The sequence below is a fragment of the Pezoporus flaviventris genome, unplaced genomic scaffold (genome assembly GCF_033815535.1).
Source record: "Pezoporus flaviventris isolate CSIRO_AGI_PZ_B2104156 unplaced genomic scaffold, CSIRO_AGI_Pfla_v1 ptg000154l, whole genome shotgun sequence".
NCBI lineage: Eukaryota > Metazoa > Chordata > Aves > Psittaciformes > Psittacidae > Pezoporus > Pezoporus flaviventris.
In genome coordinates this window covers 2,779,278-2,806,599 of record NW_026892702.1, presented here as the reverse complement: position 1 = coordinate 2,806,599, position 27,322 = coordinate 2,779,278, and the positions used below count along the sequence as shown (strand labels likewise).

At 60.5% G+C, this 27,322-nt stretch overlaps 1 protein-coding gene across 2 annotated transcripts; it reads left to right on the top strand.

The window, feature by feature from the left end:
• Positions 1–297: 297 nt before the first annotated feature.
• Positions 298–27,301, top strand: NIBAN2 (niban apoptosis regulator 2). 2 transcript variants are annotated; one of them, XM_061479675.1, is made up of 16 exons: positions 298–466; positions 13,878–14,008; positions 16,570–16,698; positions 16,793–16,898; positions 18,017–18,184; positions 19,995–20,110; positions 20,191–20,295; positions 22,015–22,177; positions 22,581–22,768; positions 22,918–23,073; positions 23,456–23,572; positions 24,221–24,328; positions 24,414–24,525; positions 25,077–25,703; positions 25,764–26,566; positions 26,767–27,301. In XM_061479675.1, the coding sequence occupies exons 1-15, from the start codon at positions 412–414 to the stop codon at positions 26,018–26,020; spliced, it is 2,538 nt and encodes an 845-aa protein (XP_061335659.1). In that variant the 5' UTR covers positions 298–411; the 3' UTR covers positions 26,021–26,566; positions 26,767–27,301. The 2 variants fall into 2 exon arrangements, with proteins under 2 accessions (XP_061335659.1, XP_061335657.1); XM_061479673.1 differs by having other exon boundaries at positions 25,077–26,566.
• Positions 27,302–27,322: the final 21 nt, after the last annotated feature.

Sequence of the window (27,322 nt, the reverse complement as noted above, 5' to 3'; positions counted from 1 at the left end):
CCTCTCCACACCCTGGAAGTCATTTCAAAGAGAAAATTGTTCCAAAGCTATTTATTGCAATTTTTGTATTCCAGTGTTTTTCCTGGCACAGGGTGCCCAGAGAAGCTGTGGCTGCCCCATCCCTGGCAGTGTTCAAGGCCAGGTTGGACACAGGGGCTTGGAGCAAGCTGCTCCAGTGGAAGGTGTCCCTGCCCGTGGCAGGGGTTGGAGCTGGAGGAGCTTTAAGGTCCCTTCCAACACAAACCAGGCTGGGATCCTGGAACACTCTCGCTGACGCTTTGCAAGGGGCGGTGCAGGGGGAGTGGCAGCGGGTCGGTGGGGCGCCGCGCTGCCTGGACCGCCCTGGGCGCTGCCTTCCTCCTCCTCCTCCTCCTCCTCCTCCTCGCCCGCCCCGGCCCGGCTCCGCTCGCCATGGGAGATGTGGTCTCCACGCACCTGGACGAGGGTCGCCGCCAGCACATCGCCGGTGAGCTCCCGACCCCGCTCCTCTCATCCCATTCGGGCTCTCCCCATCCCTCTCTTCAATCCCCCCCTTTTCCCCGTGTTCCCGCGAGCCTCCCGCCTCCTCTTCCCCTCTTTCCCACACTTCAAACTTCCTTATTTTTCTCGCCTCCCTTTCTTTTAGTTCCTCTTCCCACCACGTTGCATTTTCCCTGTGTTTTCGCCTATCCCATGGCTGGACACATCCCGGAGCGGGGCGGGGGTGGGGGGGATAACCCGAAGTGCCTGTCTGCTTCCCAGCTGAAGGGCTGGGTTGTGCCGAGGGTGTTTGTGTTGGCTCCGGTGTTCCTGCGCTTGAGCTTCCCCGGGCTGCGGGGAGGGAAGGCGAGGAGCCGGGGTCCGGATTGGTGCTGGCAAGCCGGGTCCTGTGCCGGGAAACCACTGTCAGCGTGGGATTCGCTGGGGCTGGGCCGGCAGATGAACTTTCTCCCCCTTAGCAGTGCTGGGGAATCCCTAGGGAAGCACTTCGCAAGGGGGGTTTGGGGTGGAGGGAAGGGCTCGGCTGCACCCTTGGGGTACCCCTGTGCATAGGCAGGGCTCGGCGCGGCCCCCACCAAACGCTGTGGGACGGGGAAGGGTGACAATGTGCTCATTGAGGGCCCGGGCGTCTCTGCCCCCGGCACAGGATGTGTGCTCCGTGCAGCCTGGGAATGGCCGAACGTGGAATTACGGCTTCTGTGCAGTGGGATTGGGGCGGGGAGGGTGCCCGGGGTGTCTCATTGACCCCTGTAAGTGGGGCCACCCCTGCCAAGCCGCTCTGCGTCACTTGTGCTGTGCTCCCCAGGGCTCCCGAGCAGGCAGGACCTGACCTCCCAGCCCTTCCCTGCCACGCTCCGGCTCCAGTTCCAGCTCCCCGGGCTGAAAACCCCATAGGCAGCCCCACAGGGAAGCCGCACCTTGGCCGGTGGCTTTGTGCTGGACCTTGTGCAGCGAGCTCAATGGCTGGGGTGTGCCGAGGGTTTGGAGGTGGCTCTGTCCTATCTTTATCTCCACCATAAAGCCATGGGAGCGGCTCTGGAGTCCTTTATCCCCAGGGGCTGGTGTTGATGGAGCAGCGTGGGGTGGCTGTGGTGGCACCGGTGCACGGACCCGGTGTGCGATGGGGCCCATGGGCCATGCCGTGCGGGCTGGTTGGCAGGAATGCTGCCGTGGTATGTGGCTCAACAGGGTGCCAGCAGGTTTGTGAGCTCCGGAGGAGGGTTTGGAACTCGCTATGGGGTTCGTGTGTTGCACAGTTGAAGCTCAATGGGGTTGCTCCAGCGCCGGCTCAGCCCTGCTGCTCGCTGCATCGGGTCCAAAGCACATCCCGAAACTTCCTTTAACTGTGCATAGATCGCTCCCTGCCCAAGCGCCGTGATCTGAATCCCAAAGAATAACAAGGAATAACTATGCAGGAATCTGTGTCCGCTGGGCCAGAAATGACGTGTTTGAAGGTCAAGGTGGATGGTTGCAGCCTGGCAGGGACCGAGCAGTTGCACTGGGGGGGGTGCAGATGAGTTCTCATGGGGAAAACAGGATTCCAGGCAAATTGGATGATGGAGATGGGGCTGGTGCATGTCCTGTGCCGTGCTGCAGCTCCTGAGGTTCCAGGTGGGTAGGGGAGACCCTCCTGCACTGGGAAACCTCTCTGGGAGATGCTGGAGGCACTGGGTTCATTGAGCACAGAGGCTCCTTGCTGGGTGAAAGCCCCAGAGCTGGGAGGAGCCAGAACCCACCAGGCAAGGCAGGACTTGCTGTCAGAATGCAAAGCAATGAGCAGGGAGAACTCCAGGCTTTCCTGCCTGGCTCGGCCTGTTCTCTTCCTGCTGCTCCTGCGGCTGCTGGGGATGGATCCATCCCCTCTCCAAGCAGCTTCTCCTGGTTGTCTTATCGGGAGCTTGGAGGAGCTTCCAGGCTGCTGTGGCCCCTGATTGCAGCAGGGACGGGGACTCAGGGCTTGGCAATGCTCCCTGTGATTGCAGCCCCTTCCACCAGCAGCAAGCCCTGGGCAGTGGGGACATGGGGAGAGCCTCATTCAGAACCCACTGGGAGCTGTGGGATGAGCGCTGCAGGTGGGCTAAGGCAGGAGGGAGACCTGCCTTCCCCGTGAGGGTGCTGAGGCCCTGGCCCAGGGTGCCCAGAGAAGCTGTGGCTGCCCCATCCCTGGCAGTGTTCAAGGCCAGGTTGGACACAGGGGCTTGGAGCAAGCTGCTCTAGTGGAAGGGGTCCCTGCCCGTGGCAGGGGTTGGAGATGGAGGAGCTTTAGGGTCCCTTCCAACCCAAACCATTCCATGGTTCCATATTTTTTTTCCCCCACTGCTGTTGCTCTGCTGCACGTCCCTGACTCCCTGCACTGTCCCAGTATCCCTGCACTGTGGCTGTTGGGGCAGCCCAGGGGTGGGATCTACACTGGGGTGGTTTTAAGGCAGTGCTGCTGCAGCTCCTGCATCCTTTTCTCCCGAGTCTCTGTGACCCCTACGTGCTTCCTCCTGCTGCCCTGCTTGAGACATTGTCCTGGCCTGACTCACCCAGCTCTTTGCTAACACCCTCGGGCTGCCCTTCTCCTCCTCCTCTTCCTCCCAAACGTGGGTTAGGAGTTGCTCCCAACTCAGGGCCTGGGCTCTCATCTCTCAATGATGCCCAGCACAGGCACCATCCCTGGGGACACGAGGCTGGCAGGGATGGGGTGAGGAAGCTGAGATGTCACCGGGTGCCTTTGGGTTTGCGCAGACCGCTCCTGTCCAGGGCAATGGGTGCCATCAGCAAGGGGCTGAGTGAAGCTCTTCCCTCGTGTGTCCGAGCCCCATGGACCCCTTCTCTAGGGGGTGAGGTGGAGCACGGCAGGCAGGAGCTGGGCGGCTCTGCCCCTGGTCCTGGGAGAGCGCAGGGCTGCTGCAGGATGTGCCGGGTGGGATGGGGAGGTGGGTGGCAGCGCAGGGAGGGTCCCTGGGAGCTCACACCTTGCTCTGGCATTCCCAGGGAATTGCCAGCTCCTTAATTACTGACTAAAGCAGCTGTGAACGTGGGGTGGGACCTGAGCAGATGCCAGCCCACACAGTGGTGGCATTGGTGACACTGAACCTCAATCCCACAGCCTTCTCCCTGCAGTGCCTGCCAGGCATCAGTGGCTGCGTATCCCTGACAGCATCCCAGCCTGGTTTGGGATGGGACCTTAAAACTGATCCAGCTCCAACCCCTGCCACGGGCAGGGACACCTTCCACTAGAGCAGCTTGCTCCAAGCCCCTGTGTCCAACCTGGCCTTGAACACTGCCAGGGATGGGGCAGCCACAGCTTCTCTGGGCACCCTGTGCCAGCGCCTCAGCACCCTCACAGGAAAGAGCTTCTGCCTTACATCCAACCTCAGCTTCTCCTGTTTGAACCCATCACCCCTTGTTCTATCACTACAGTCCCTGATGAAGAGTCCCTCTCCACATCCTTGTAGCCCCCTTCAGCCCCTGGAAGCTGCTCTGAGCTCTCCACACCACTTCTCCATCTCATGCCAATGAGGAGCACCCTTCTCCTCCCAGGAAGCTGTGTGCCAACGGGATGGGCTGCGGGGTCAGGTCTGGTGGTGCCAGCAAATGCCAGAGGCTGTGGGAACAGGTTCCCAGCAGTGGGAAGAGGTTTGCTGTGGCTTCCTTGAGCGTGACTCTAATTTCCTAGCCTGGCCACTCGTCTGCTCCTGGATGTGGTGGCTGCCGGTGATGGGCACTGGAGCTGGTGTGAGGCTGAAACCCTCACCCTGCCGCAGGGGGACCAGAGCAGGGAGCTCCGATGGGTGCTGGGATGTGTGTGGTGTCTCCTAACCACGCGTGTGTCTCCTTTCCTCATGGAGTAACCATCTCCCTGGCACGTCAGGGCTCCCTGCCAGGGCAAGGGCTGGTTGTGACACGCCAGGGCTTTACCTGCAGCTCTCATGTCAGGACATGGGGCTCGCCAGACCAACGTGTTGGGGCAGGGGACATGGTCCTCGTGTGCTGGTGGCCTTCCCATAGGGGCAGGAGGAGGGAGCCCTCGCTGTGCTCAGCCTGACCTCCATCCTGGGAGTTCCTCCCTCCCCAGCAAAGGGGGATAGGAGAGAGGGGATGGAGCAGACTGGGCAGAAGCACTTGGGGCTGTTGGTCAATGAGAAGCTCCCCATGACCCAGCTCCAGTGCCTGAAGGGGCTGCAGGAAACCTGGAGAGGGGCTTGGGACAAGGGCCTGTAGGGAGAGGCCAAGGGGAATGGCTTTAACCTGCCCGAGGGGAGACTGAGATGAGCTCTTAGGGCTGAGCTCATCGTAGAGCTCAGCTCTGTTCCACCCTTCTGGGGACCATCGGGCTCCTGTCCGTCTGCCCCAGCCCCACAGCAGGTTGCAACAAGCTCCCACCCATGGCACTGCCATGCTGGGGAGAGCAGAGGTGACACATGGACATGGGGACAATCACTGAAACAAGCACTAAAACACCCCCAGTTGAGTGTACCCACAGCTCTGGTCCATGGGGACCCAGGGAGTGCTGGGTGCTATGGACAGACCATGTGTGCAGGAGCCTGGTGCCAGGCTGTGGGAAGGAGCCGTGTCAGACCCCCCCCATCCCATTTCCAGCAGCTCTGGAGCACTGCAGGCTCTAGTTCACATCCTGCCCTGCCCTTGCTCCCGAGGAGCAGGGACGTGGGGAAGCAGCACGCTGTCTGCTCGCAGGGGGTCTCCTGCCTCCACCACCACCGCTGCGCTCTGTGCATGTCAGCAGGGATGCAGGGATGCTCATCCACGCAGCTGGCAGGTGAGGTGTGAAGGCAGGCGGGCTCCGGGTCTCCACTCAAAGCTGAGCACCCCCTTTGCCCCTGCAGGACCCAGCTCTGGTCCTGGAGAGCTCGGAGGCAGGAGGGGAGGAAGGGGCAGAGCAGAGCTGCTCATTCCAAGTGCGCTTCCTGCAGCTCCTGGACCGGATGGGGAGGAAAGAGTAAAACTCCACCTTTTCCCCCCTTTCAAAGGGAAAGGGCAGCAGTGTTCAGTGCAGGTCCCAGCTCTGGCTGGTAGAGCACGGTGCTCTTCTCCATGCCCTGCTGCCCTGTGGGGCTCAGACCCCCTCTGCGACGGGAGTCCCCAGGATGGGATGTCCCCATGCAGCAGGGATGGATGGGACAACCTGGGGCCTGGTGTGATGCCCCTTTGGGGGTTTCTCTGCCCGACGGGACGTGCCCCAATGCTGGGGTGACCTCAGTGCTGCTGTGTGGGGCAGGAGAGCAGGGCTGCCAGCTCCCAGGCACCAAAGTGATGGTGGAGCTGCCATGGGAATCATTCCGAGTCCCTTACTCTGATCCCAGTGCATGCAGGGCATCACCTGCGGACAGAGCCCAGCCCTGTGAACATCCCAGCCTTGGGAACATCCCTGCCTTGCCTAGGAGCCACGTTGCTCTGCTGGCTGCTGCCCAAACTCCCATAGCAAGGAATCATAGAATCATGGAATGGTTTGTGTTGGAAAGGCCCTTAAAGCCTCTTCCAGTTCCAACCCCCTGCCACTGGCACAGGAACTTCTTCCTTATCTGTAACCTGAACTTCCCCTATTTCAGTCTGAACCTATCACCCCTTGTCCTATCACTCCAGTCCCTGATGCAGAGTCCCTCTCCAGCATCCTTGTAGCCCCCTTCAGACACTGGAAGCTGCTCTGATGGGAGATGCTGGTGATGCTGCCAGCCCCATGGACCTGTGCTTCAGGGCATGACCCTCAATGGGGAGCAGGGAGCATCATGAGGGCACAGTGTGGGACAAGCCCTGTGGGGCATGTGGACCCTATGTCCTGCCGGGCACAGCAGCAGGGGGTGTGCAGAGCTCAGGGCAGGCTCAGGGCTGTTTTGTTCAAACACCTCTTGGGTTTGGTTGGGTTTTTTGTCCGGACACATAAAGGGCTTTGTTTGGTCTCCTCCCGTGGTATGGGATTGGGTTTCCCATTGGCACTGAGCAGCTTGGAGGGTGCCAGGTCCAGCTCCTGTCTCTGGGGCTGGGCACAAGGGGCTGCTGCTTGCCCCTGCCAAGCACAGGGGCATTTGCTGGAGCATCCCAGAGATGTATCCACCCCCTGGTACTGGGAGCCTGTGGGACCCAGAGATGCCCAAGTTCCATCATAGAATAGAGCCTGGTTTGTGTTGAAGGGACCTTAAAGCTCCTCCAGCTTCAACCCCTGCCATGGGCAGGGACAACTTCCATAGAGCAGCTTGCTCCAAGCCCCTGTGTCCAACCTGGCCTCGAACACTGCCAGGGATGGGGCAGCCACAGCTTCTCTGGGCACCCTGTGCCAGCGCCTCAGCACCCTCACAGGGAAGAGCTTCTGCCTAAGCTCCTCAGTCTTCTTTCCCCCTGCTCTGGCCACTTTGCCTTGGGTTTGCAGCTCCTCTCCAGCCTGGCCATGCACTGGTGGGACCCTGGGGATGGGGGCCATGCGTGGTGATGTCTGCAGCCAGGTCCAGCCAGGGTTTGGGGGTATCCAGCTTGAGCCAAGCTGCTCCATGGGAATGCTTCCTCTACCCACAGCCACCTCCCTGCCTGTGGGACGTATCCTGACTGTCCTGCGGGTGCCATCACATCCTCTGGTGGGCTTGACTCTGGGGTGGGTTTAGCCCAGCTGTGGTGCCTTTGTGGGCCCCATGGCTTTGGAGCATCACCACAGAAGCACCAGTCGGAGGGAGAGGCATGAGGGATCAGGCAGGAATGGGAGGACAGGAGGGGGATCCTCTGCCTGGCTCCCTCCCGTTTGGGCTGGGAGGTTCAGCGCACACATCTCATGCTGGGCTCCATCCAGCCCCAGCCAGCTCCTCCGGAGACGTGTCAAGGCCCCAGATGCCGTTTGTGACTCACGTGCACATTCCTCGCACGCAGCCTTGTTCCCGGGGAGCAGCGGGACACCAGCTGCAGGAAAACACAAATCCCTCATCCATGGGGCTGGAAGTGCTGCCAAGCCACGGGAATGGGGGTGACGGGAATGGGGGTGACGCAGGGCGCTGACTCTGGTGGGGTTGGGCAGCAGGAGAAGCAAGTAAAGGGCACCGAAGAGCGGGGTTTTTTGCCTGTTCCTGTGCTGAGGAGGTGCTGCTGCAGGTGCTGCTTCACTTTGGCCCCATGGATTTCATGCCTTAGATCCTGCCGCAGCCGTGCTGGGGCAGGTTTGTTTGCACTGGGCTGGGAGCAGCGTTGTGCAACCACCACAACTGGGTGAGGTGTGGGGGGACCAGGAGGGTGCTGCCGGCATGGGGATGGACGCCCCTGGGACGAGCATCGCCACGAACGCAGCCGGGATGCAGGATGCTGCAGGGGGCTGGTGCAGGCACCAGCAAAGAGCCGTGTCCCCAGCGGGTGCCCCAGCCCGGCGCTGGCACCGCGGCTGCTTCTGACTCATGTGGGGGCAGAGCCTTGTGATGCAGGGGCAGGGAGAGGATGAACCGGTTCAGGCCTGGGCCCATCTGGTTTCTCCTCCCTGGCTCTGCTGCCTCATCCCTTCCTGCTCAGCCCCCGTCCTGCCCACCCACCCTTCCCGCAGTGGTGTGAGTCAGAGGGCAGCGGCTGCTCGGGATGGGATGGGATGTGGGGGGGGGAGCAGGATGCTGCCCTATTCCCATTTGTGCTTCCAGCTGTAGCTGGGGTTTGGAGCGTGCTGGAGGCAGGAGGTGATCCCGCGGTGCTGAGCTGGAGGAGAGCACAGGGAGAGCTGCTCCCGGTGTGCTCCAGGATAAGCTCAGTTCAGATAACAGCCTGGTGTGGGTGGGTTTGTGTGAAGGGAAGAGGGGAAACTGTCCCCATCCTCGCTGTCATCCCTGTTGCTTCTCCCTGTTTCCATCTCTCCTGCTCTACATGGGAGGGGATGCTCGTCTGGGCTGAGCCAGGCCCATAGGAAGGAGTTTGTGTTTCTGGGTGGGAATGAACTCGGATTCACATTCCCAAATTTGCTGTTTTGAGGTCTCAGCACCCCACCCCTGGCACGCTCGGTGCGCACCCCATTCCCAGCGTGCTGTGTACCCACAGTGGGGGATGCCCAGACACATCGTCTGCCCTATGCCAGGATTCAGGATCCCCAGAGGCAGCGGGCAAAGCCCCGGGTGCAGGATGGCCACCCTTCATCCAGCCACTGACATCAACCCCCTTGTGATGGGCTTGTCCTTGTGGTGGGTTTTCCTTGCTGGACAAGCCATCTTCGTTGTCCTCCTGGGCTACCAGGAAGAACGGGAGCAGCCGAATGGGATGTGAGGGGCAGGACGGGGGGATCAGCGTGGATGCTTGGATGACTTTCCGGGTGCTCCCCGTGCTCCCTGGCATGCAGACAGGATCCTGGGACCCTCCTACCCCTCTCACATGCTGGGTATGGGGACCACTGGCTGGGTGGTGACAGCCAGGGATGTCCTGGTGACAGCACCCCTTGCACCCAGGAGTAGGGAAAGGGCCCCTTCACCCATGTGCAAATCACAGCCGAGGGGTGAGCTGGCTGGGCTGGGGTCACCGTGTGCCACCCCTGGGTGTCCCTGTGGGTGCCACCGGTTGTGCTGCTGCCCCAGCAACCTGCTTGTGCTCTCTCATCCTTCACTGGCTGCATCAGTGATTAACTTCAGGTCCTGCCCCAGCAGCCTTGGCCGTGCCCTGCCGGCGGGATGCCCGTTGTCACCAGCAGCATGGGGCAGGTTTAGATGGAGCTGAGGAACAATTCCTTCCCCAGAGGGTGCTCAGGCATTGGAACAGGCTGCCCAGGGCAGGGCTGCAGTCACCGTCCCTGCAAGTGTTTAAGAGCATCAAATCCAACCCTGTAACGTTGGATTTGATGCTCTTAAAGGTCTTTTCCACCCCGGTTGGTTCAATGACCCCCAGCAAGGGGATGTGATTTCCTGGTCCTCCTGTGTGTCTGCTCCTCCACTGCTCTGCAGACACATCCCTTTGCACCACCCCATTGCTGAGGTGGCAATGAGGGGACGTGGGACACGGTGGCGGGGAGCCGGGGCTGACTCAGGCTGTCCCATGGGCAATGAGCCAGCAAGCATCCATCACGCATGCGGGGGCCAGGGCTCCACAGCCCCGGGCTCTGCCTCAATGGGCCTTTGTGTCCTTGGCTTTATCCTTCTTTATGTGCTGGAGCAGGAGGAAAATTCCCTGCCTCCGGTGAGGCATCCCTGCGGCATCCCACAAGGGTTGGTCATGCTCCCACCCATCCCGGCCACAGAGACTGGGGGGGGTCCTGGGGAATTTGGGATGTCAAAGGCTCCCTCTGCCCTATACGTTTAACTGGCAGGATGATGGGGGTCTGGAAGGTGTCCCAGGAGTGAGGGATGGGCTCTGAGGGTGGAAAGCGGGATGTGGGCTGCAGGGAGGGTGCACACGGATGTTCCTGCTGGGATGTGTCAGCCCTGGGCTCCAGGCTCTCCTGGGGGTGTGTGCATGGGTGTACGTATGGGTGTGCATGTGGGGTATGTACCTGTGTGTGCATGGGGGGTGTGTATAGGTGTTCATGTTTGTGCATGGCTGTGTGTGGATTCACGTCCTGCTCCCTGTCCTATCCCTGTCCCTTGCCAGCACAGGGTGGGGAGCAGGGGACAGCTCTGCATCCCCAGAGGCTGCCAGCACCTTCCTGCATGGTGCAGGGGGGTGAAGGCTGGTTTGGGTCCATCCTCCCTGCCCTTTTCCTCTTACGCTTTAACCCTTTGCTGCTCACCAAAGATCCTGCCACATGAGGAGAGAGGAAGGCTGTTTCCATCCTCAGCTCCTCGGGTATCTCTGGAAGGGCACAGGAGTGATGCTCATCTGAGGAGCAGCTTTGCCCAGCGCTGTGCAATGCATTCCAATGCTGGGGGAGGCTGAGCTGGTCCCCAAACCCCAGGAGACATCAGGGTTGAGCCATGCCCCTGCTGGGCTCTGTCCTGGGTGGGATGTGCTGTGAAGGTGCGGATGGGTCATGGATGCATCTGGAGGATGCTGAGCAAAGGCAAAACAAACGCTGCTGTTGGGTATGGGCCAGGCACGCTGCAGCAGGACCAGCCGAGGCTCTGACCTCCCACTGCCAGAGCTGCTGATGCTGCTGGCCTTGGCCTGGGCTATTTAAAACATCGCTCTCATTTTCACATGGTTTTGAGGGGAATGAGGTGTTGAGCACTGGTGCTCCAGAGCTCTGCAAGCGCCAGGGTGGTTCTGTGAAGAGCTGCAGGCAGCACATCCCAGTAGCTGGAGGGAAGGATATGATCAGGCTGCCCATGCTGCTCTGCAGGTGATAAGGGCTCTGGGCTGGACATGGAGCTCATGGGCTGTGTTTTCCCCTTGGCTTTGCTCTGATGCTGGAGTTGGGGCTGGCCCTGCTCGTATGGGAGGCCAGGATAAGAGCTGGCTTCTGCCTGGAGATGTGCATGTGTGTGGCTGCTGATGGTGCTGGAGATGCTCCCAAGGCCAGGCTGCTGGACCAGCTTGGGCAGCTTCCTGTGGCTTCTGAGGGTGAAATCCACCTCCTGTCCTGGTTCAAAGGGACGGATGCTGGACCAGGGCTGCTCTGCCCAGGCTGTGACCTCTCCATAGGTGAGGGCTGCACGTGCCTTTGGGCTGCAACCCTGGCTGCTTGAGGACTGCTGCCTTCCCACTGGGACTGTTGTGCTGGAGATGCTTTGGGCTTGGTGATGATGCTTTGGGCTCCATGACGGCTGCGCTGGCACGACCGGTTAGGGAGGTGGGCAGGAGCAGGACCTGGATGGCTCCATCCAGACAACCCTTGGGCTCCTCTGTCCTCGGGTGTCATAGGGACAAGGACAGCTCTGTGCTGCCTGTTGGGTCACCCTGCCAGGGTGTCCCTGGGGTGCTGGTGGGTGATGGGGAGGCTGCGCGGGTCCCTGGAGATGTGACGGGGAGGGATGGAGTATGGCTGGGGATGTGGAGCTGATGTGGCATAGGATCATAGAACCATAGACTCAAACAGGTTGGAGAAGACCTTTAAGAGCATCAAATCCACCCGTTCCCAGCACTGCCAAGGCCACCACTGACCCATGGCACTGAGGCCTCGTCTCCATGGGCTGTGAACACTTGCAGGGACGGTGACTGCAGCCCTGCCCTGGGCAGCCTGTTCCAATGCCTGAGCACCCTCTGGGGCAGGAATTGTTCCTCAGCTCCATCTAAACCTGCCCTGGGGCAGCTTGAGGCCGTTCCCTCTTCTCCCATCCCTTGTTCCTTGGGAGCAGAGCCCAGCCCCTCCTGGCTCCATCCTCCTGTCAGGCACTTGTAGGCAGCGATCAGGTCCCCCCTGAGCCTTCTCTTCTCCAGACTGAACCCCCCAGGTCCCTCAGCCGTTCCCCATCACACCTGTGCTCCAGCCAGGCACAGAGGGCAGAGGATGGGAACCCCCTGCTGATGATGCCAATGGGTGCCCTGACCCCCCCAACCTGCAGCACCCTGGGCACTGGCTCCTTCACCTCCCATCCCTGTCTGAGCAGCTTTGGCTGCAGGTCCAGGAGGGGCAGGAGCTGTGTCCCTTGGCACATCCCAGCCCATCACCAGCTTTGTGGTCCCAGGCAGGTGCCAGCGCCTGTCCCAGCGGGAGCCCCAGCACCCTTACACTTCCTCAGCCTCCCATTCCCCCTTCCCACAGCCATGCCCAGGACTAAGCCGTGCGTGGCTGCAGGCAGAGATAAAGGGGTCAGGAGCAAGCTTTGCACAGGGAGGGCAGGGGCAAGGCTCTGGGCATCCCAACCACCAGGCAAAGCCTTCCCCATGGGGGGCTCAGGCACTGGAAACGGGTGCCCAGGGCAGTGCTGGAGCCACCGTCCGTGGGATGTGCCCCCCTGGTCCCTCTGTCCCCGTAGAGCTGGGCAAGGTTTGGCCACTGCAAGTGTTTGGCTGCAGATCTGCTTCAGTGCCTGCAGGTCATCGGCTCCTGCTTCCCGTCGGCTTCAACGCTCCCAGTCGGGCCCTGGCTACCCAGGGACAGTGAGTGACAAAGGAGCTCCTTTTTCCCATGATCCGAAGGGAAAGGAACCCTCGGAATGGCCTTCCCAACGCGAGCTGTCTGCGTCGCTGCCCGGAGCCGCAGCCAGGCTCAGGCTGAGCTGCAGCACAGGCTCTTTTCCAGGGGAAAACGCCAAGTCCGGGGTGAGGAATTTCCCTGCTGGGATGTGCAGGCGCCTCGCTCTTTGCCATGAGGAAGGGTTGTTTGGCTGGGAAGGGGTTGCCAGCGTGATGCTGGATGGTTGCCTCCATCGCGGCGCATCCCCCCTGGGACGGCTTTATCCCAGCGGTGTTCTGCTCTGGTCCTACGGGATGTGCGGCATCCCCTGCGGCAAACGGCTCCTTCCCTGCCTGCTGCGGGGATCTCGGCTCCGGTGAGCGGTGCCAGGGCCAGCGTGGGGGGTGTTTAGTCTGGGTTCGTGCCCCCAGCGCTGCGTCGCTCCTCCCCAGTGCCTTGGCACCGGCTCCAGCCGTCGGGAAGGGCTGGAGGAGACTTGGATTCCTTCCTTTCACAGGCTCCAGGGCGAAGTTGAGAGCAGGATTCAAAGGGGAGGCCAACGGCAGCCCTGGGGAAGCTGCGATGCCTTGGGGAGGGGTTGGCTTGGTGCAGGAGCTTCCTGGAGCTGGTGTGGGGAGAGGGGTGGGTGCTGTGTGGGGCAGGGGTTGCCCACGGGGCACGGTCTACATCAGGAGGGTGCTCCATGGATCAGGGTCTGTATGGGGCAGGGTGCTGCATGGGACAGGGGTTGCTCCGTGGGGGAGGGTGTACATGGGGAGGGTATTCCATGGGACAGGGGTTGCTCCGTGGGGGAGGGTGTACATGGGGAGGGTATTCCATGGGACAGGGGTTTCTTTATGGGGAACAGTGTATGTGGGGCAGGGGTGCTGGCAAAGGCTGGGGGGATGCAGCCCCACTTTCCCCTGTGACTGATGGCCCAGAAGGAACCTTGGGGGCTGGGGGGTGATTGCAGTGTCCCTCCTGCCCCGGGCATCCATGGGGATGCCGAGGAAGGGGATGCTCTCCAGCACCATGGGGTGATGTGGGGGTCTCTGCCTCACACATGGGGGTGACATGGGGGGGGGAAGGGGGGCTCGTGGGTCCTTTCCTCTTCTCATCTCCTTGCTGGAGCATCAGCACTTCCCCGTCCCTCCGTGGGCTGGTCCTTATGGGGCACAGTGGGGTCGGGTGGGGATGAACGATGCTTGGGGCTGGAAAAGCGTTGCCCCCAGTCTCAGTGGCCGAGGCACGGGAAGCCATCACCGGCATCAGCTCCATGTCGGGAATTCCCTGCCGGGGAGCAGAATCCCTGACATCAGCGTGAAAAGGCCAACCCAGAGCGATGCTGCTGGCCCCACGTAGTGCTTGTGTGCATGGGGATGGTGTCCTGGGGGTGTGTGTGTGTGTGTGCAGAGGAGCCCCCATATCCACCCCTGCTAACGCAGCCGCGCTCCTGCTGCAGAGAGGACGGGGAAGGTGCTGGGTGAGTTCTGCCGGTGCTACAAGGAGCAGTTCGGGGTCGCGCTCTTCAACAGCGTCCGCTATGAGATCGAAGGCAACGGGGGGCCACAGGCTCAACTGCTGCACCGTAAGGTAAGAGCTGACGGGAGCTCCATCCCCGTTCCCACTGCGCCTGGGAACACCCCCTTTCCCCGTGCCGCTGGTCTAGCCCATCCCCGCTGGTCTAGCCCATCCCCGTGGCATCGTGCACCGCCCGTGCAGCACATGGGGCTCCCCAGGGTGGTTTTTCTTCCCAATCCATGCAATGAGCGCACCCGGGTAAGGCTGGTTCTTGGCTGCAGCCCCTATGGAGGCTGGCAGCTCCTGGACCCCACTGTGCCCAGCGATGCCCCAAGCAGGGTGTGCTGGGCTGTTGTTGGGTGTGAAGAATGCTCCAAATGCCTGTGGAGGGCAGGAATCCCTTGCAGGCATCCCTGACCCCATAGGGAAGAGGAGCTTGTTCTGAGCTTCCGGGAACCTCGTGCCTCCTGCCTTGGGAAAGGTCTCCAAGCATCATCTCTCCTTGGTGCCGTGGCTGCAGCACCCAGGGATGGATCCTGCCCTCCCTTCCCACCTCCAAAGGCAGATGTACCAGATGAGGCTGCTCATCAGCAGAAAGGGGTTGGGGTCCCTCCATGGTCAGGTCAGTGGAGCTGCTGCCCTGGGGGTGCTGTGGAAGCAGGAGATGTGGTTGCACATGGGAATAGGCTTCTGTGTTTGTGCAGGGCTGGAAAGGAGGGGCTTTCAAGACACGGATAGGGCTTAGAGCAAGCTGCTCCAGTGGAAGGTGTCCCTGCCCCTGGCAGGGGGTGGAGCTGGAGGAGCTTTAAGGTCCCTTCCAGCACAAAGCATTCCATGGTTCTATGAAACCACCCCATAGAGCCCAGCACCAGATGATGCTTAAGTGCTCTGGGCCTCACGGAGGAGCAGTGCCAGGACCAGGCTCTCTTCAATCAGCCCTTCCTGCACATCCCCACCCCGGTCCCAGTCCCCATCGTTCCCAGTCCCTGCACAGGGCACTCCCAGCCCAGCCCAGCTGTTTGGCACATACCTGCCTGTCCCAGACGCATGCCAGGGTTGGGTGGTGACACCTTGGTGACTGCCTGGGGCAAGGAGGAGGTGCAGGAGGGACAATTGCGCTGGAGCTCCCCGAGCGCTGGTGGCCATGGAATCCCTGAATCCCAGCCTGGTTTGGGTTGGAAGGGACCTTAAAGCTCCTCCAGCTCCAACCCCTGCCACAGCAGGGACACCTTCCACTAGAGCAGCTTGCTCCAAGCCCCTGTGTCCAACCTGGCCTTGAACACTGCCAGGGATGGGGCAGCCACAGCTTCTCTGGGCACCCTGTGCCAGCGCATCAGCACCCTCACAGGGGAGAGCTTCTGCCTTAGGTCCAACCTGAGCTTCCCCTGTTTCATGGTTGTGTTCCCATGTCAGAGCTCAGCACTCCACTGGCATCCAGCCTAGAGCCCCCCTAGAGGGCTCCATGTGCCTTGGGCAGTGCTTCTAAAGCTGCTTCTCCTTGGATGAGCCACCGTGGGGAGATGCTGATGCCCTCCTGGAGCTGGCACCCCCCCTTCCTGTCCCCATCCCTGCTCACAGCCTTAGGGTCCGGTTCTCATCCCTCCTGCTGTCCCCAGCCCTGCCGGACTTTGTGCTTTCTTCTCCCCCTTCCAAGGCCTTTGGAAGCTCAGAGGAGCAGCGAGTGCCTCATCCTGTTTGCTGAGCTGGGCTGCTCCCACAGCTCCCATTGCCCAACGTGTGAGGTTGTGGGGCTGAGGGAAGGCAATGGGGCTCCTGCGAACCAGGAGATGGACACAGCAGGGAGGAGGAAAAGGTCCTGAGCACGGTGGGACCCAAGCCCTGGCTGGTCCCTCCTGATGGCCACCGTAGTGGATGGTGGGTGGCCGAGGCAGCAGAGGCGCCGCTGCGCTCTCCCAAGCTCTTGGCTCTCATTTATGTTCCTGGGATCATAATTCCTGCCAGGAATTCTGGGCTTGCTCAGCCTGTGTTTGGAATGGAGTAAATGCTGCTGCTGTGTGAGCCAGAGGGGCTGGAGAGACAGCTTGCTCCTGATGCTGATCCTCTGGGAAGCCCAGAGAGTTTAAGCATCGTCTGGTGCTGGGCTCTATGAGGTGGCTTCATGGAATCATGGAATGGTTTGGGTTGGCAGGGACCTTAAAGCTCCTCCAGCTCCAACCCCTGCCACGGGCAGGGACACCTTCCACTAGAGCAGCTTGCTCCAAGGCCCTGTGTCCAACCTGGCCTTGAACACTGCCAGGGATGGGGCAGCCACAGCTTCTCTGGGCACGAGTGGGACTGCTTGGTACTGGCCATCAAAGAGAAGGTCCCACCGGGGTGCAGGTCAGAGGCCAGCTGCAGGTGGCAGGAAGCAAGCTCTGCCCCACCGTGGTCTCCATGTGGGACAGGGAAGAGGCAAACTCCCAACACAAACCAGGCTGGGTTCCATGATCAGGCACCAGAACTTGCAGTGCTATCGGGCATAACCCAGAGGTGACCTTGGGCACCCTCAGCACAGAAACCCTGACCCCCAAAGACTTTGCCAAGCTCCCTGCACCAGGCTGTGCCTATGGGATGGAGCTGCCCCTCTCCCTGCACCCCCTGTGCCACCCCCCCCCGTGTTCTCCTCCCTGCAGGTGCCCCTCGAGGACCACGTCATTTACTCGGGCAACCTCTTCCACTACATCGAGGAGAACAAGAAGTGGAGGAACCGCTTCTGCGTGGTCCCACACAACTACGGCTTGGTCCTCTATGAGAACAAACTGGTGAGGGGCATCCCCCACCGCTGGTGGGCCCAGCCCCGAAGGGGGACACCCCATCATCACCCCCCATCATCCATCACCGTGTTTCTCTGCTCAGGCCTATGAGCGGGACCTGCCGCCCCGTCTGCTGATCAACAGCGCTGGCTATAAGATCCTCACCTCGGTGGACCAGTACCTGGAGCTGGTGAACAGCAGCCTGCCTGGTGAGTGCTGCTGGTGCCTAGGGGTGAGCAGGGATGCTCGGGGTCCCCAGTGCTGCTGGGCGTCCCTTGAGGACCTTTGGGAAGGGATGGGTTTGGGATGTAGCATCCCTGAGGACTTTATGGAAGCAGTAGTTTTGGGCTATAGCATCCCTGGGGACCTTCTGGAAGGGGTGGTTCTGGGCTATAGCATCCCTGGGGACCTTCTGGAAGGGGTGGGTTTGGGCTATAGCATCCCTGGGGACCTTTGGAAGGGTGGGTTTGGGATGTAGCATCCCTGGGGACCTCCTGGAAGCAGTAGTTTTGGGCTATAGCATCCCTGAGGACCTTCTGGAAGGGGTGGTTTTGAGGTGTAGCATCCCCGGGGACCTTTGGAAGGGTGGGTTTGGGATGTAGCATCCCTGGGGACCTTATGGAAGCGGTAGTTTTGGGCTATAGCATCCCTGGGGACCTTATGGAAGCGGTAGTTTTGGGCTATAGCATCCCTGGGGACCTTCTGGAAGGGGTGGTTTTGGGCTATAGCACCCCTGAGGACCTTCTGGAAGGGGTGGTTCTGGGCTATAGCATCCCTGGGGACCTTTGGAAGGGTGGGTTGGGGATGTAGCATCCCTGAGGACCTTCTGGAAGGAGTGGTTTTGGGCTATAGCATCCCTGGGGACCTTCTGGAAGGGGTGGTTTTGAGGTGTAGCATCCCCAGGGGCCTTTGGAAGGGTGGTTTTGGGATGTAGTATCCCTGGGGACCTTTGGAAGGGTGGGTTTGGAGTGCAGCATCCTTAGGGACCTTCTGGAAAGGGTGGTTTTGGGCTGTAGCATCCCTATGGAGCTTCAAGGAGGGGTGGTTATTTAGGGTGTAGCATCTCTTTAGATCCTCTATAAAGACTGATTTTGGGGTGTAGCATCCCTGGGGACCACTAGAAATAATGATTTTCTTACCTTTTTGTTAATTTTCACTTCTGATTTCCTGTTTGGGAGAATTTGAGCATCCTTTGACCATGGTTTTAGTAGAACTCACAGCCAAGGCACTGGGAAGGAGCTGAGGGATGTTTTGTGTCTCTGCTGCACCCCCAGCCCTACATCCCCATCCCGCTCTGCTCCTCACAGCATCCTCCCCTCTTTGGCAGGTGTGACACCCAAACTGGGACAGACCCCCATCTTTAAGTGCCCCACGGATTTCCCCCTCATCCTCTGGCACCCCTATGCCCGGCACTATTACTTCTGTGTGATGACAGGCAAGGAGCAGGAGAAGTGGAGGGCAGTGTTCCAGGACTGCGTACGGCACTGCAACAATGGTGAGGGATGCTGGGGGGGGGCAACGTGGGGCTATGGGGAGGGGGGAAAGCATCCTCCTGCTCCAACCAACCCCCATGGAGGTTGGTTTGGGTCTGGGGCCAAAGGGGATGATTTGAGTATCATTGAGCATCTCACGGTCTCTGTAAGTGGCGGTGGGGAGAGGGAGGGATCATAGAACCATGGGATGGTTTAGGTTGAAGGGAGCTTAAAGCTCCTCCAGCTCCAACCCCTGCCACAGGCAGGGACACCTTCCACTAGAGCAGCTTGCTCCAAGCCCCTGTGTCCAACCTGGCCTTGAACACTGCCAGGGATGGGGCAGCCACAGCTTCTCTGGGCACCCTGTGCCAGCGCCTCAGCACCCTCCCAGGGAAGAGCTTCTGCCTAAGAGCTCATCTCAGTCTCCCCTCTGGCAGGTTAAAGCCATTCCCCTTGGCCTGTCCCTACATCCCTTGTCCCAAGCCCCTCTCCAGCTTTCCTGCAGCCCCTTTAGGCACTGGGAGCCTCTCCTCCTCCTCAGCATGTGATGGGAACACCCCACGGGGTCCCAGGGGTCCCAGGGATGCTCGGTGCTTGTGGATTCTTGCATCTCCGCAGCCTGGATTTCTCTTTGGGATGGTTCCTCCCTCCTGAGCCCCATTTCCGCCCCTCTCTGCTCTTGCAGATGCCGTTTCCAATTCCATGAAAGCTCTTTTGTTGTCAAGCAATCCACTTAGCCTTTTCCCTATTAGAGGCTCTGGTTCTGCCTCTGGGTGCGATGAGGGTGGGGATTTTCCCCTCCCTTTTGTCCAGCCTGGTTTCCCTGGAGCCTGGGTGCCCTTGGCTGCTCCAGGGATGCCCCTTGTCCCGTGTGATGCCTTTTGCCCACCGTGCTGGCTGTTATCCCTGTTGTAGCTGTGATTTGGGCAAGAAGTGGCTCCAGACTCACACCCCTTCTTTAGTTTCCCCAGCAAGAGGGGATTCTCCTGTGCTATGGGACAAAGCCCCAGGTTTGGAGGATGAGGTTTGGCCATAGAGCTCTGCTATGGCAGGAAGCCCTTACCATGGTGTTAAGCCCACAGCATAGCGTGAAGCCCACACCGGGCTGTCCCGCCCAGGAGGTGATGCTGAGCCATGGATGGAGAAGCTCCAGGCCCACCAAGCACTGAGAAAGGCTCAGACCTGACTTTCTCCGTGTTTTTTCCCCTCTGCCCCTTAGGAAAAGCTGCTTAGGCTTGGGTTCAATGTAATCATCTTAGGAAAATCTGTGTGACTGGAAGAGATCCGCTCCCTGCCCTGGGCTGGGGAGGACAAACCAGCCCTGGCTCCATCTCCACAGCTTGCTGAGTGGTCCAGGGACGTGCTCTGACCCTCCACTGTCATCCCATGCTCTCGGGCCATGCGCCACTGGGCTCCTGCCCATCCATTGCCCCATCTCCTCCTCCTCCCCAGGGGCTCCCAGCACCCTGAGGGGTGACTCACTCCCAGCACGTGCTTTCCTCTTCCTCCCCACATCCTGCATGGTCCCCTCCTTCCTCCAGCCCCCCCTGGCTGCCCCATCCTGCTGATGGGGGCCCCATAGAGCACTGGGGGTCACTGAGCCCCCTCATCCGGCCCAGCCCTTGCTCCTGGTCCCTCCCTGCCCTTAATGTGCAGATTGGGACCCCCCTAGCCACTGCTGCCCCCAGCCCGGTCAGAGGCTTGGGATGGGGTCTCCCAGTCCTGGTGTGGGTCTGAAGGTATGGGGGACACAAGGGACCCCTCAAAACGGTTGGGTGCTGCAGCAGCTGCTCACTCATCCCCATCCCCATCCCCTTCATCCCTCGTGTCCAGGCATCTCCGAGGACTCCAAAGTGGAGGCTCCAGCCTTCACGGATGCAGTCCGCATGTACCGCCAGTCGAAGGAGCAGTACGGCACGTGGGACATGCTGTGTGGCAACGAGACCCAGGTGAGGGCCCCTGCTCCCCCCACGGCCCCAAGGCAGGGATGTGGGATGAGCAGGGCCCCCACAGCCTCCTGCCCCCGCAGGTCCTGAGCAACCTGGTGATGGAGGAGCTGCTTCCCGAGCTCAGGAACGCCATCGGGCCCCGCCTGAAGGGCAAAGCGCAGGAGCGCCAGCGGACGTGGATCCAGGTATGGGGCTGCCGGGGGGGCATCAGCTGTCCTGCATCCCTCTCTGCCCCCTAAGAAACCGTCTTTACTCTCCACCATCCTTGTTCTCCACCTCCTTATTCTGCTCCATCCTCATTCTCCGCCATCCTCAATCTCCTCCATCCCTATTCACACGTGTCCTTATTCCCCCCATCCTTATTCCCCTCCATCCTTTATTCTCCTCCATTCCTTATCCCACTCCATCCTGTATTCTTCCTCCATTCTTTATTCCTTTCCATCCTTTATTCCCTTCCAACCTTTATCCCCCTCCTTTATTCCTTTCCATCCTTTATGCCCTTCCAACCTTTATACCCCTCCATTCTTTATTCCTGTCCATCCTTTATTCCCTTCCAACCTTTATACCCCTCCATTCTTTATTCCCTTCCATCCTTTATTCCTTTCCAACCTTTATCCCCCTCCATTCTTTATTCCCTTCCATCTTTTATTCCTTTCCAATCTTTATCCCCCTCCATCCTTTATTCCCTTCCTATCTTTATTCCCCCTTCCACCCTTTATTCCCCTCCATCCTTTATTCCCCTCCATCCTTTATTCCCCTCCATTCTTTATTCCCCTCCATCTTTTATCCCCCTCCATCCTTTATCCCCCTCCATCCTTTATTCCCCTCCATCCTTACTCTCCATGCTGTCTCCTTACTGTCCCCACAGCAGCCCTGCCTGCACTGCCTGTCCCTGGGGTGCGGAAGCAGGCAGGAGGAAGCCCAGCCCTGGAGCAGAGCCCATCCTGGCTATATTTAGTGAGCCATTTTTAGAGCAGCACAAGCTAAATCCAGGCTGAACCCTTGTGAAAGACCAAGGGCTCTTTCGAAGCGCCTGTTAAATCCCTAAGAGCTGATGGGTAATTACCACCAGGCCTGGAATGTGCCTCTGGAGCAGCCCAAAACCGACCAAACGCTGCTTTTCCAGGAGCTGTGGTTGGAGCTGCAAAGCTGGGAAGCCCCGGGGGGATGGAGGGGGAGTGGTAGGGGGGTGGCCCTGCCTTCTGCCAGCCCCGGAATCACTGCGTGTGCCTGTGAAGTGAGTGTGAAGCCTCAATGAGCAGCTTCAACCCCACCATGGGATGGGCTCCCGAGACCCCATGGAGCGAACAGCCTTCAAATGGAGTCATGGGCTCTCCTGCCTGGACCAACAGGCCCCATCCCTGCAGCATCCTCATCCCTGCAGCCCCCCCATCCCTGCATCTCCCCCATTCCTACAGACGCCCATCCCTGCAGCCCACCCATCCCTGCATCACTCCAATCTCTGCAGCTCTCCATCCCTGCAGCCCCCCTATCCCCACAGCATCCTCATCCCTCCATCACCCCCACTCCTGCAGCCCCCCAACCCTGCACCCCCCCATCTTTGCAGACCCCCTATCGCTGCAACATCCTCATACCTCCAGCCCCCCCATCCCTGCAGCCCCCCCCCCCCCCCTATTTCCCCCGATCTGCCTGAAGGTTCACAGAGGCAGATGCTCAGCTCTCTGCCCCTTGGGTACCACTTTGAACCATCTCTGCTCCATGGGAGCTTCATCTCCCCCAGCTGGGGGGTCCCTGCTGCCAAAATCTCCTGTCAGCCTGTGACAAGGGGTCTGGTCAGGGCACGGTGAAGGCTTGGCAGGTCCTGCAGGCGTCTCCTGCTGGAGGTGATGGGCAATAGAGAGCATGGGGTGGGGCTGCTGACCTCCCCATCTCGCTCTCTCCAGATCTCGGATGCTGTCTATAGGATGGTCTATGAGCAGACCAATGCCCAGTACGATGCAGCGATGGCCAAGTGCGAGCAGGAGCGGCCCCAGATGGAGAGCACTATCCGCACGGACATGGACCAGATCATCACCTCCAAGGAGCACTTGGCCAGCAAGATCCGAGGTACAGCCCTGCGGGGAGACAAGGATGTGGGCATGGAGACAAGGATGTGGACATGGATGTAGCTGTGTCCCTGGTGTGGCACTGCCGCTGTTTCACCAAGGTGTGGTGCTCCTGGGGTGCAGCATGGCCTGGAACCCTTGGGAGATGCCAGAAGGTGCCGGGGTGCGCATCCTCTTTGTCATTGTCCTGAGAGGTGGGGGACAAGGTGGGCAGTGGGTAGGAGCTGGTTCAGTGCAGACTGAGGGCCCTCTGCATTAACACCCTGTGTTGTCCTGCAAGGATGGAAGCCTTCTCCTGTAGGGCCTTGCGGAGAGGGGCACGTCCCCCTCTTTGGGGTGGGTTTAGGAGCTGATCTGAAGGGCTGGAAGGAGCCTCACCGTGCTCACCCCTGCTTTCTGCCCAGCGTTTGTCCTCCCCAAAGCGGAGGTGTGCGTCCGTAACCACGTCCAGCCCTACATCCCCTCCATCCTGGAGGCCCTGATGACCCCCACGAGCCAGGGCTTTGCCGAGGTGCGGGAGGTGTTCTTCAAGGAGGTGACGGACATGAACATGAACATCATCAATGAAGGCGGCCTGGAGAAGCTGGTGGAGGTGAGACCCTGCAGGCCGGAGGGCTTGGGGGTGGCAGGGCCAGTCCTGCTGCATCCTCAGCGTAGGCAGCACTAGGGGACCACGGGAAGCACGTGGGGATGAAGCCCCTGTGCGTGTCCTGCCCTGCTGAGCCTGGCTTTGCTCCCCAGTACATGGAGAAGCTTTCCCACCTGGCCTTCCACCCGGTCAAGATGCAGTCGTGCTATGAGAAGATGGAGCAGCTGAAACTGGAGGGTCTCCAGCAGCGCTTCGATGTCACCAGCACGTCCGTCTTCAAGCAGAGGGCCCAGATCCACATGAGACAGGTGGGATGGGGAGCGAGGTCCCCCTGTGTCCCCCTGCGCAGAGGCAGAGCAGAGCCCAGGCTGGTCCACCCTGGCTGCCCTGTCTCAAGGGCCTTCATGTCATTGGTACCCACCTAAGGCTGCGTGATGGATCTGGCCATTCCCTTAGGTCTGGAGCCCAAGCAGTGGGGCAGTGCATGGCAGCAGCATGGGGCATCCTTCTAGCTCAGCACACAGACTGAGCCCACCAAGCCCAGTGGCACCAGCAAACCCAGTAGCCCAATTCTGGGTTCTAACCCAGCCAAACCTGTAGCGGGGTGTAGGGGAAGGGAGTGCAACCCATCAGGGCGGCGGGATGGTCCCTTTGGGTCCCCGGGTGCTGACCATCTGCCCCTGCTGACAGCAAATGGATGATGCTGTGCACACGTTCGAGACGCTGCTCCACCAGGAGCTGGGGAAGCTGCAGGGCAAGGACGACCTCTGCAAGTCCATCCAGCGCATCCTGGAGAGGGTGCTCAAGGTGAGGGGTGCGGATCCGGGCTTTGGTGGCGTTCAATGGCCTTGGGCCAAGGGAGGGGATCCTGCCCCTCTGCTGCCTTCTGGGGAGACCCCCCTGCGCTCCTGATCCAGCTCTGGGGCAGCAGCACAAGAGGGACGTGGAGTTGTTGGAGCGAGGCCAGAGGAGGCCATGGAGATGCTGCGAGGGCTGGAGCAGCTCTGCTCTGGAGCCAGGCTGAGAGAGCTGGGCTGGGGCAGCCTGGAGAAGAGAAGGCTCCTGAAGGGGAGACCTGAGAGCAGCTCCAGTGCCTAAAGGGGCTGCAGGAAAGCTGGAGAGGGGCTTGGGACAAGGGATGTAGGGACAGGCCAAGGGGAATGGCTTTAACCTGCCAGAGGGGAGACTGAGATGAGCTCTTAGGCAGAAGCTCTTCCCTGTGAGGGTGCTGAGGCGCTGGCACAGGGTGCCCAGAGAAGCTGTGGCTGCCCCATCCCTGGCAGTGTTCAAGGCCAGGTTGGACACAGGGGCTTGGAGCAAGCTGCTCTAGTGGAAGGTGTCCCTGCCCGTGGCAGGGGCTGGAGCTGGAGGAGCTTTAAGGTCCCCCCCAGCACAAACCAGGCTGGGATCCTATAAGAAGGATCTCACTGACCCATTGACTCTTTCACCCCTCAGAAATACGACTATGACAGCAGCACCGTGCGGAAGAAGTTCTTCAGGGAGGCCCTGCTGCAGATCACCATCCCCTTCCTGCTGAAAAAGCTGGCGCCGACCTGCAAGGGGGTAAGAGGGTGAAGTCTGGGGTGAGGGGGCTGGAGCATCCCTCCCTACTGCCCCCCTGGCTGAGCAGCCTCTTTCCCCATGGCAGGAATTAGCCAAGTTTCAGGAGCTGATCTTCGAGGACTTTGCCAGCTTCATCCTGGTGGAGAACACTTACGAGGAGGTCGTGCTACAGTCGGTGATGAAAGACATCATGCAAGGTAGAGCCCTGCAGTGCCAGGGAGCTCCAGCACTCGGGGTGGGTGCTGGGTGTAGTCAGTGCAAGCCAAGCCTGGGCTCAGCATCACCTGCAGGGTCCATGATGGGTGCTGGGTACCAGCGGAGGGAGATCATAGAATCATGTGGGTTGGAAGGGACCTTAGAGCTCATCAGGTTTCAGCCCCTGCCACGGGCAGAGACCCCTTCCACTAGAGCAGCTTGCTCCAAGCCCTGTGTCCAACCTGGCCTTGAACACTGCCAGGGATGGGGCAGCCACAGCTTCTCTGGGCAAGATAACCCCATGCAGAATACTGGGAATGCAGAAGGGAAGGTGCTCCTCAGCAGGGTGCTGGGGGAGGCTGCATGAGGATGGATGACCCCATGCAGGATGCTGGCAGCATCTTCCCCCCCATCCTTCCCACTGTCAGAGCTGAGTGGTGCGACGCTGAACTGGCTCCATACCGCCAAAGGGCAGCAATGGGGTAGATGCCTGGATTTGGTGGGCTCTGCCCCATGCCCACAGCCCCTCTGACCCCTCTCTCGGTGCCCGCAGCTGTGAAGGAGGCGGCCGTGCAGCGCAAGCACAACCTGTACCGCGACAGCGTCGTGATGCACAACAGCGACCCCAACCTGCACCTCCTGGGCGAGAGCATCCCCATGGAGTGGGGGGACGAGCCCAGCTCCCAGCCCGAGGCCGAGCCGCAGGGCGACCGGCGCCGCAGGGCCAAGCAAGTGGTGTCGGTGATCCAGGATGACGACGGGCTCCTGCCCTACGCCGTGGGCGCCGAGGCGCTGCTGCAGCCCGGGTCCCCGCAGCCCCCGGAGCCGGAGGAGCCACCGCCGGATGGGGTGGAGGAGATCCGGGAGGCGCTGGCCAAGCAGAGCCGCGGGGGTGCCGGTGAGGTGGAGGAGCGGCTGAGGAACGGGACTGACGCCAAGCGGGAGAGTGGTGCCACCGAGGAGGTGGCGGTGGAAGCGTCTGTCCCAGGGGATGTCCCCTCCCAGGGTGCAGCCAGCGATGGGGACAGGGTGCACCACGCCACAGCGGCATCGCCTGCGCCTGCGGCTGATGTTGTGTCAGGGGCTGGGGATGCTGCAGCGGCATCAGCGGTCCCTGGAGCCGAGCTTCCATCAGGGGCTGAAGTGCAACTGCCTGCACCAGCATCACCCGTGCCTGGAGGTGATAGCACACCAGGAGCCAGTGTGCAACCGGCTGCACCAGCATCACCCGTGCCTGGAGCTGATACCCCATCAGGAGCCAGGGTGCAGCACACCATGCCGGCATCACCCAAACCCAGAGCCGATGTCCCACCAGAGGGCAAGCTGCCCCATGGTACACCAGCATCACCTGCACCCGAAGCCAAGACCCCATCACCGTCCACCGGCTCAGTTTGCCATCAGCCCAGTGACAAGGAGACAGGCGAGGAGGTGGCTGTTACCCCCCCACAGCCCCCAGGCACGACAGAGAGCGGTGAGGGGGTGCAGACAGAGTTCTAGCCTGGCCCCCCCACCATGGACTGGCCCTGGTGATGCTGGGGGTTGGGATAGGGGGAACAGGACCCGCTGTGCTGCCGGGGATGGAGGGCAGTGCTGTGGGAAAGGGAGGGGATGGGAAACACCAAGACCTTATTGCCTACGGGGGGGGAGACCCCGCTGCTGTGCGGGGCTGGCTACAGCCAAGTGGTCCTATTGGGTCAGACTGGGGAGGCCCCAGCCCGGGGTCCCCCCTGCACTCTGCTCTGTCCTTCTTCTGCCTTAGTTTCTTCTTTTCTAACGAGGAGATGCTTTATCTGCCCCCCGAGCACTGGGGCACCCGGGGGGAGGCTGGCACTAGCCCTGCTGTGGATGGGTGCACGGGATGCTCCCAGCTGCCCCAGGGATCGGCCACTGGTCCCAGTTGAGGGCTTCCTGGGAATGCCCACCAGCAGTGCACCCATGGCCTAGGGATGCCAATGGGATGATGGAAAATGTGATGACAGGGATACAGCAGCACTGGGTGGCTTGCACTGCTCCTGATGGGGTGAGAACTGGGGCAGGCGTGGGGTAACAGCACCCAGGCTGGGGCAACTGCATCCAAACTGGGATAACAGCACCCAGGCTGGAGTAACTGCATCCAAACTGGGATAACAGCACCCAGGCTGGGGTAACTGCATCCGAACTGGGATAACAGCACCCAGGCTGGGGTAACTGCATCCAAACTGGGGTAACAGCACCCAGGCTGGGGTAACTGCATCCAAACTGAGATAACAGCACCCAGCACCCATCCCTGGCCGCCCTCACTCACCCCAGGCCCTTCTAGCAGCTAAGTTCAGATTAAAAGCTCAGCAGTGAAGGTGATGCTCACCCCATGTCTCCAATGGGACTGGGCTGCCTGGATCCAGGCAGAGGAGGGATCCCAGCTCTTGCTTCCCAGTCCTGTGCACAGATGATGGCTCCAGCTGTAGAGCTCTGGCCAGCGCAGTGCTGGTGGGGCAGAGCTGGCATCCGCTGTGGGGCCAGGGACAGGCACAGCCCCATGCAGAGGTGCTGGTGGGGTTGGCAGAACTCGTGTGTCAGTGTGCTGTGTGCCTGGAGGGACCAGCACCCTGACACCTGCCTGTATTTTAGGTGCTGCTGTTTCTGCCTCTGAAGGGGGGGTGGCCAGCCTGAACCCCCCCCAAAGTGCCTTGCTTGGGGAACTTAAAACCTGTCTCTTCCAGGATATTTTATTAAGAAAGTTATACAAATGTTTAAAAATATGCTTATAATAATTAATAAAATGGAAAAGCTTTATTTAAAGCCAGAGGAGACTGTGCTCAT

Excerpts from the sequence above, each read along its gene's own strand:
- NIBAN2 (XM_061479673.1), top strand. The coding sequence starts at position 412 with ATGGGAGATGTGGTCTCCACGCACCTGGACGAGGGTCGCCGCCAGCAC. Across the intron at positions 467-13,877 it reads TCGCCGCCAGCACATCGCCG|AGAGGACGGGGAAGGTGCTG; the intron begins GTGAGCTCCCGA and ends CTCCTGCTGCAG. Across the intron at positions 20,111-20,190 it reads TGTGTGGCAACGAGACCCAG|GTCCTGAGCAACCTGGTGAT; the intron begins GTGAGGGCCCCT and ends CTGCCCCCGCAG.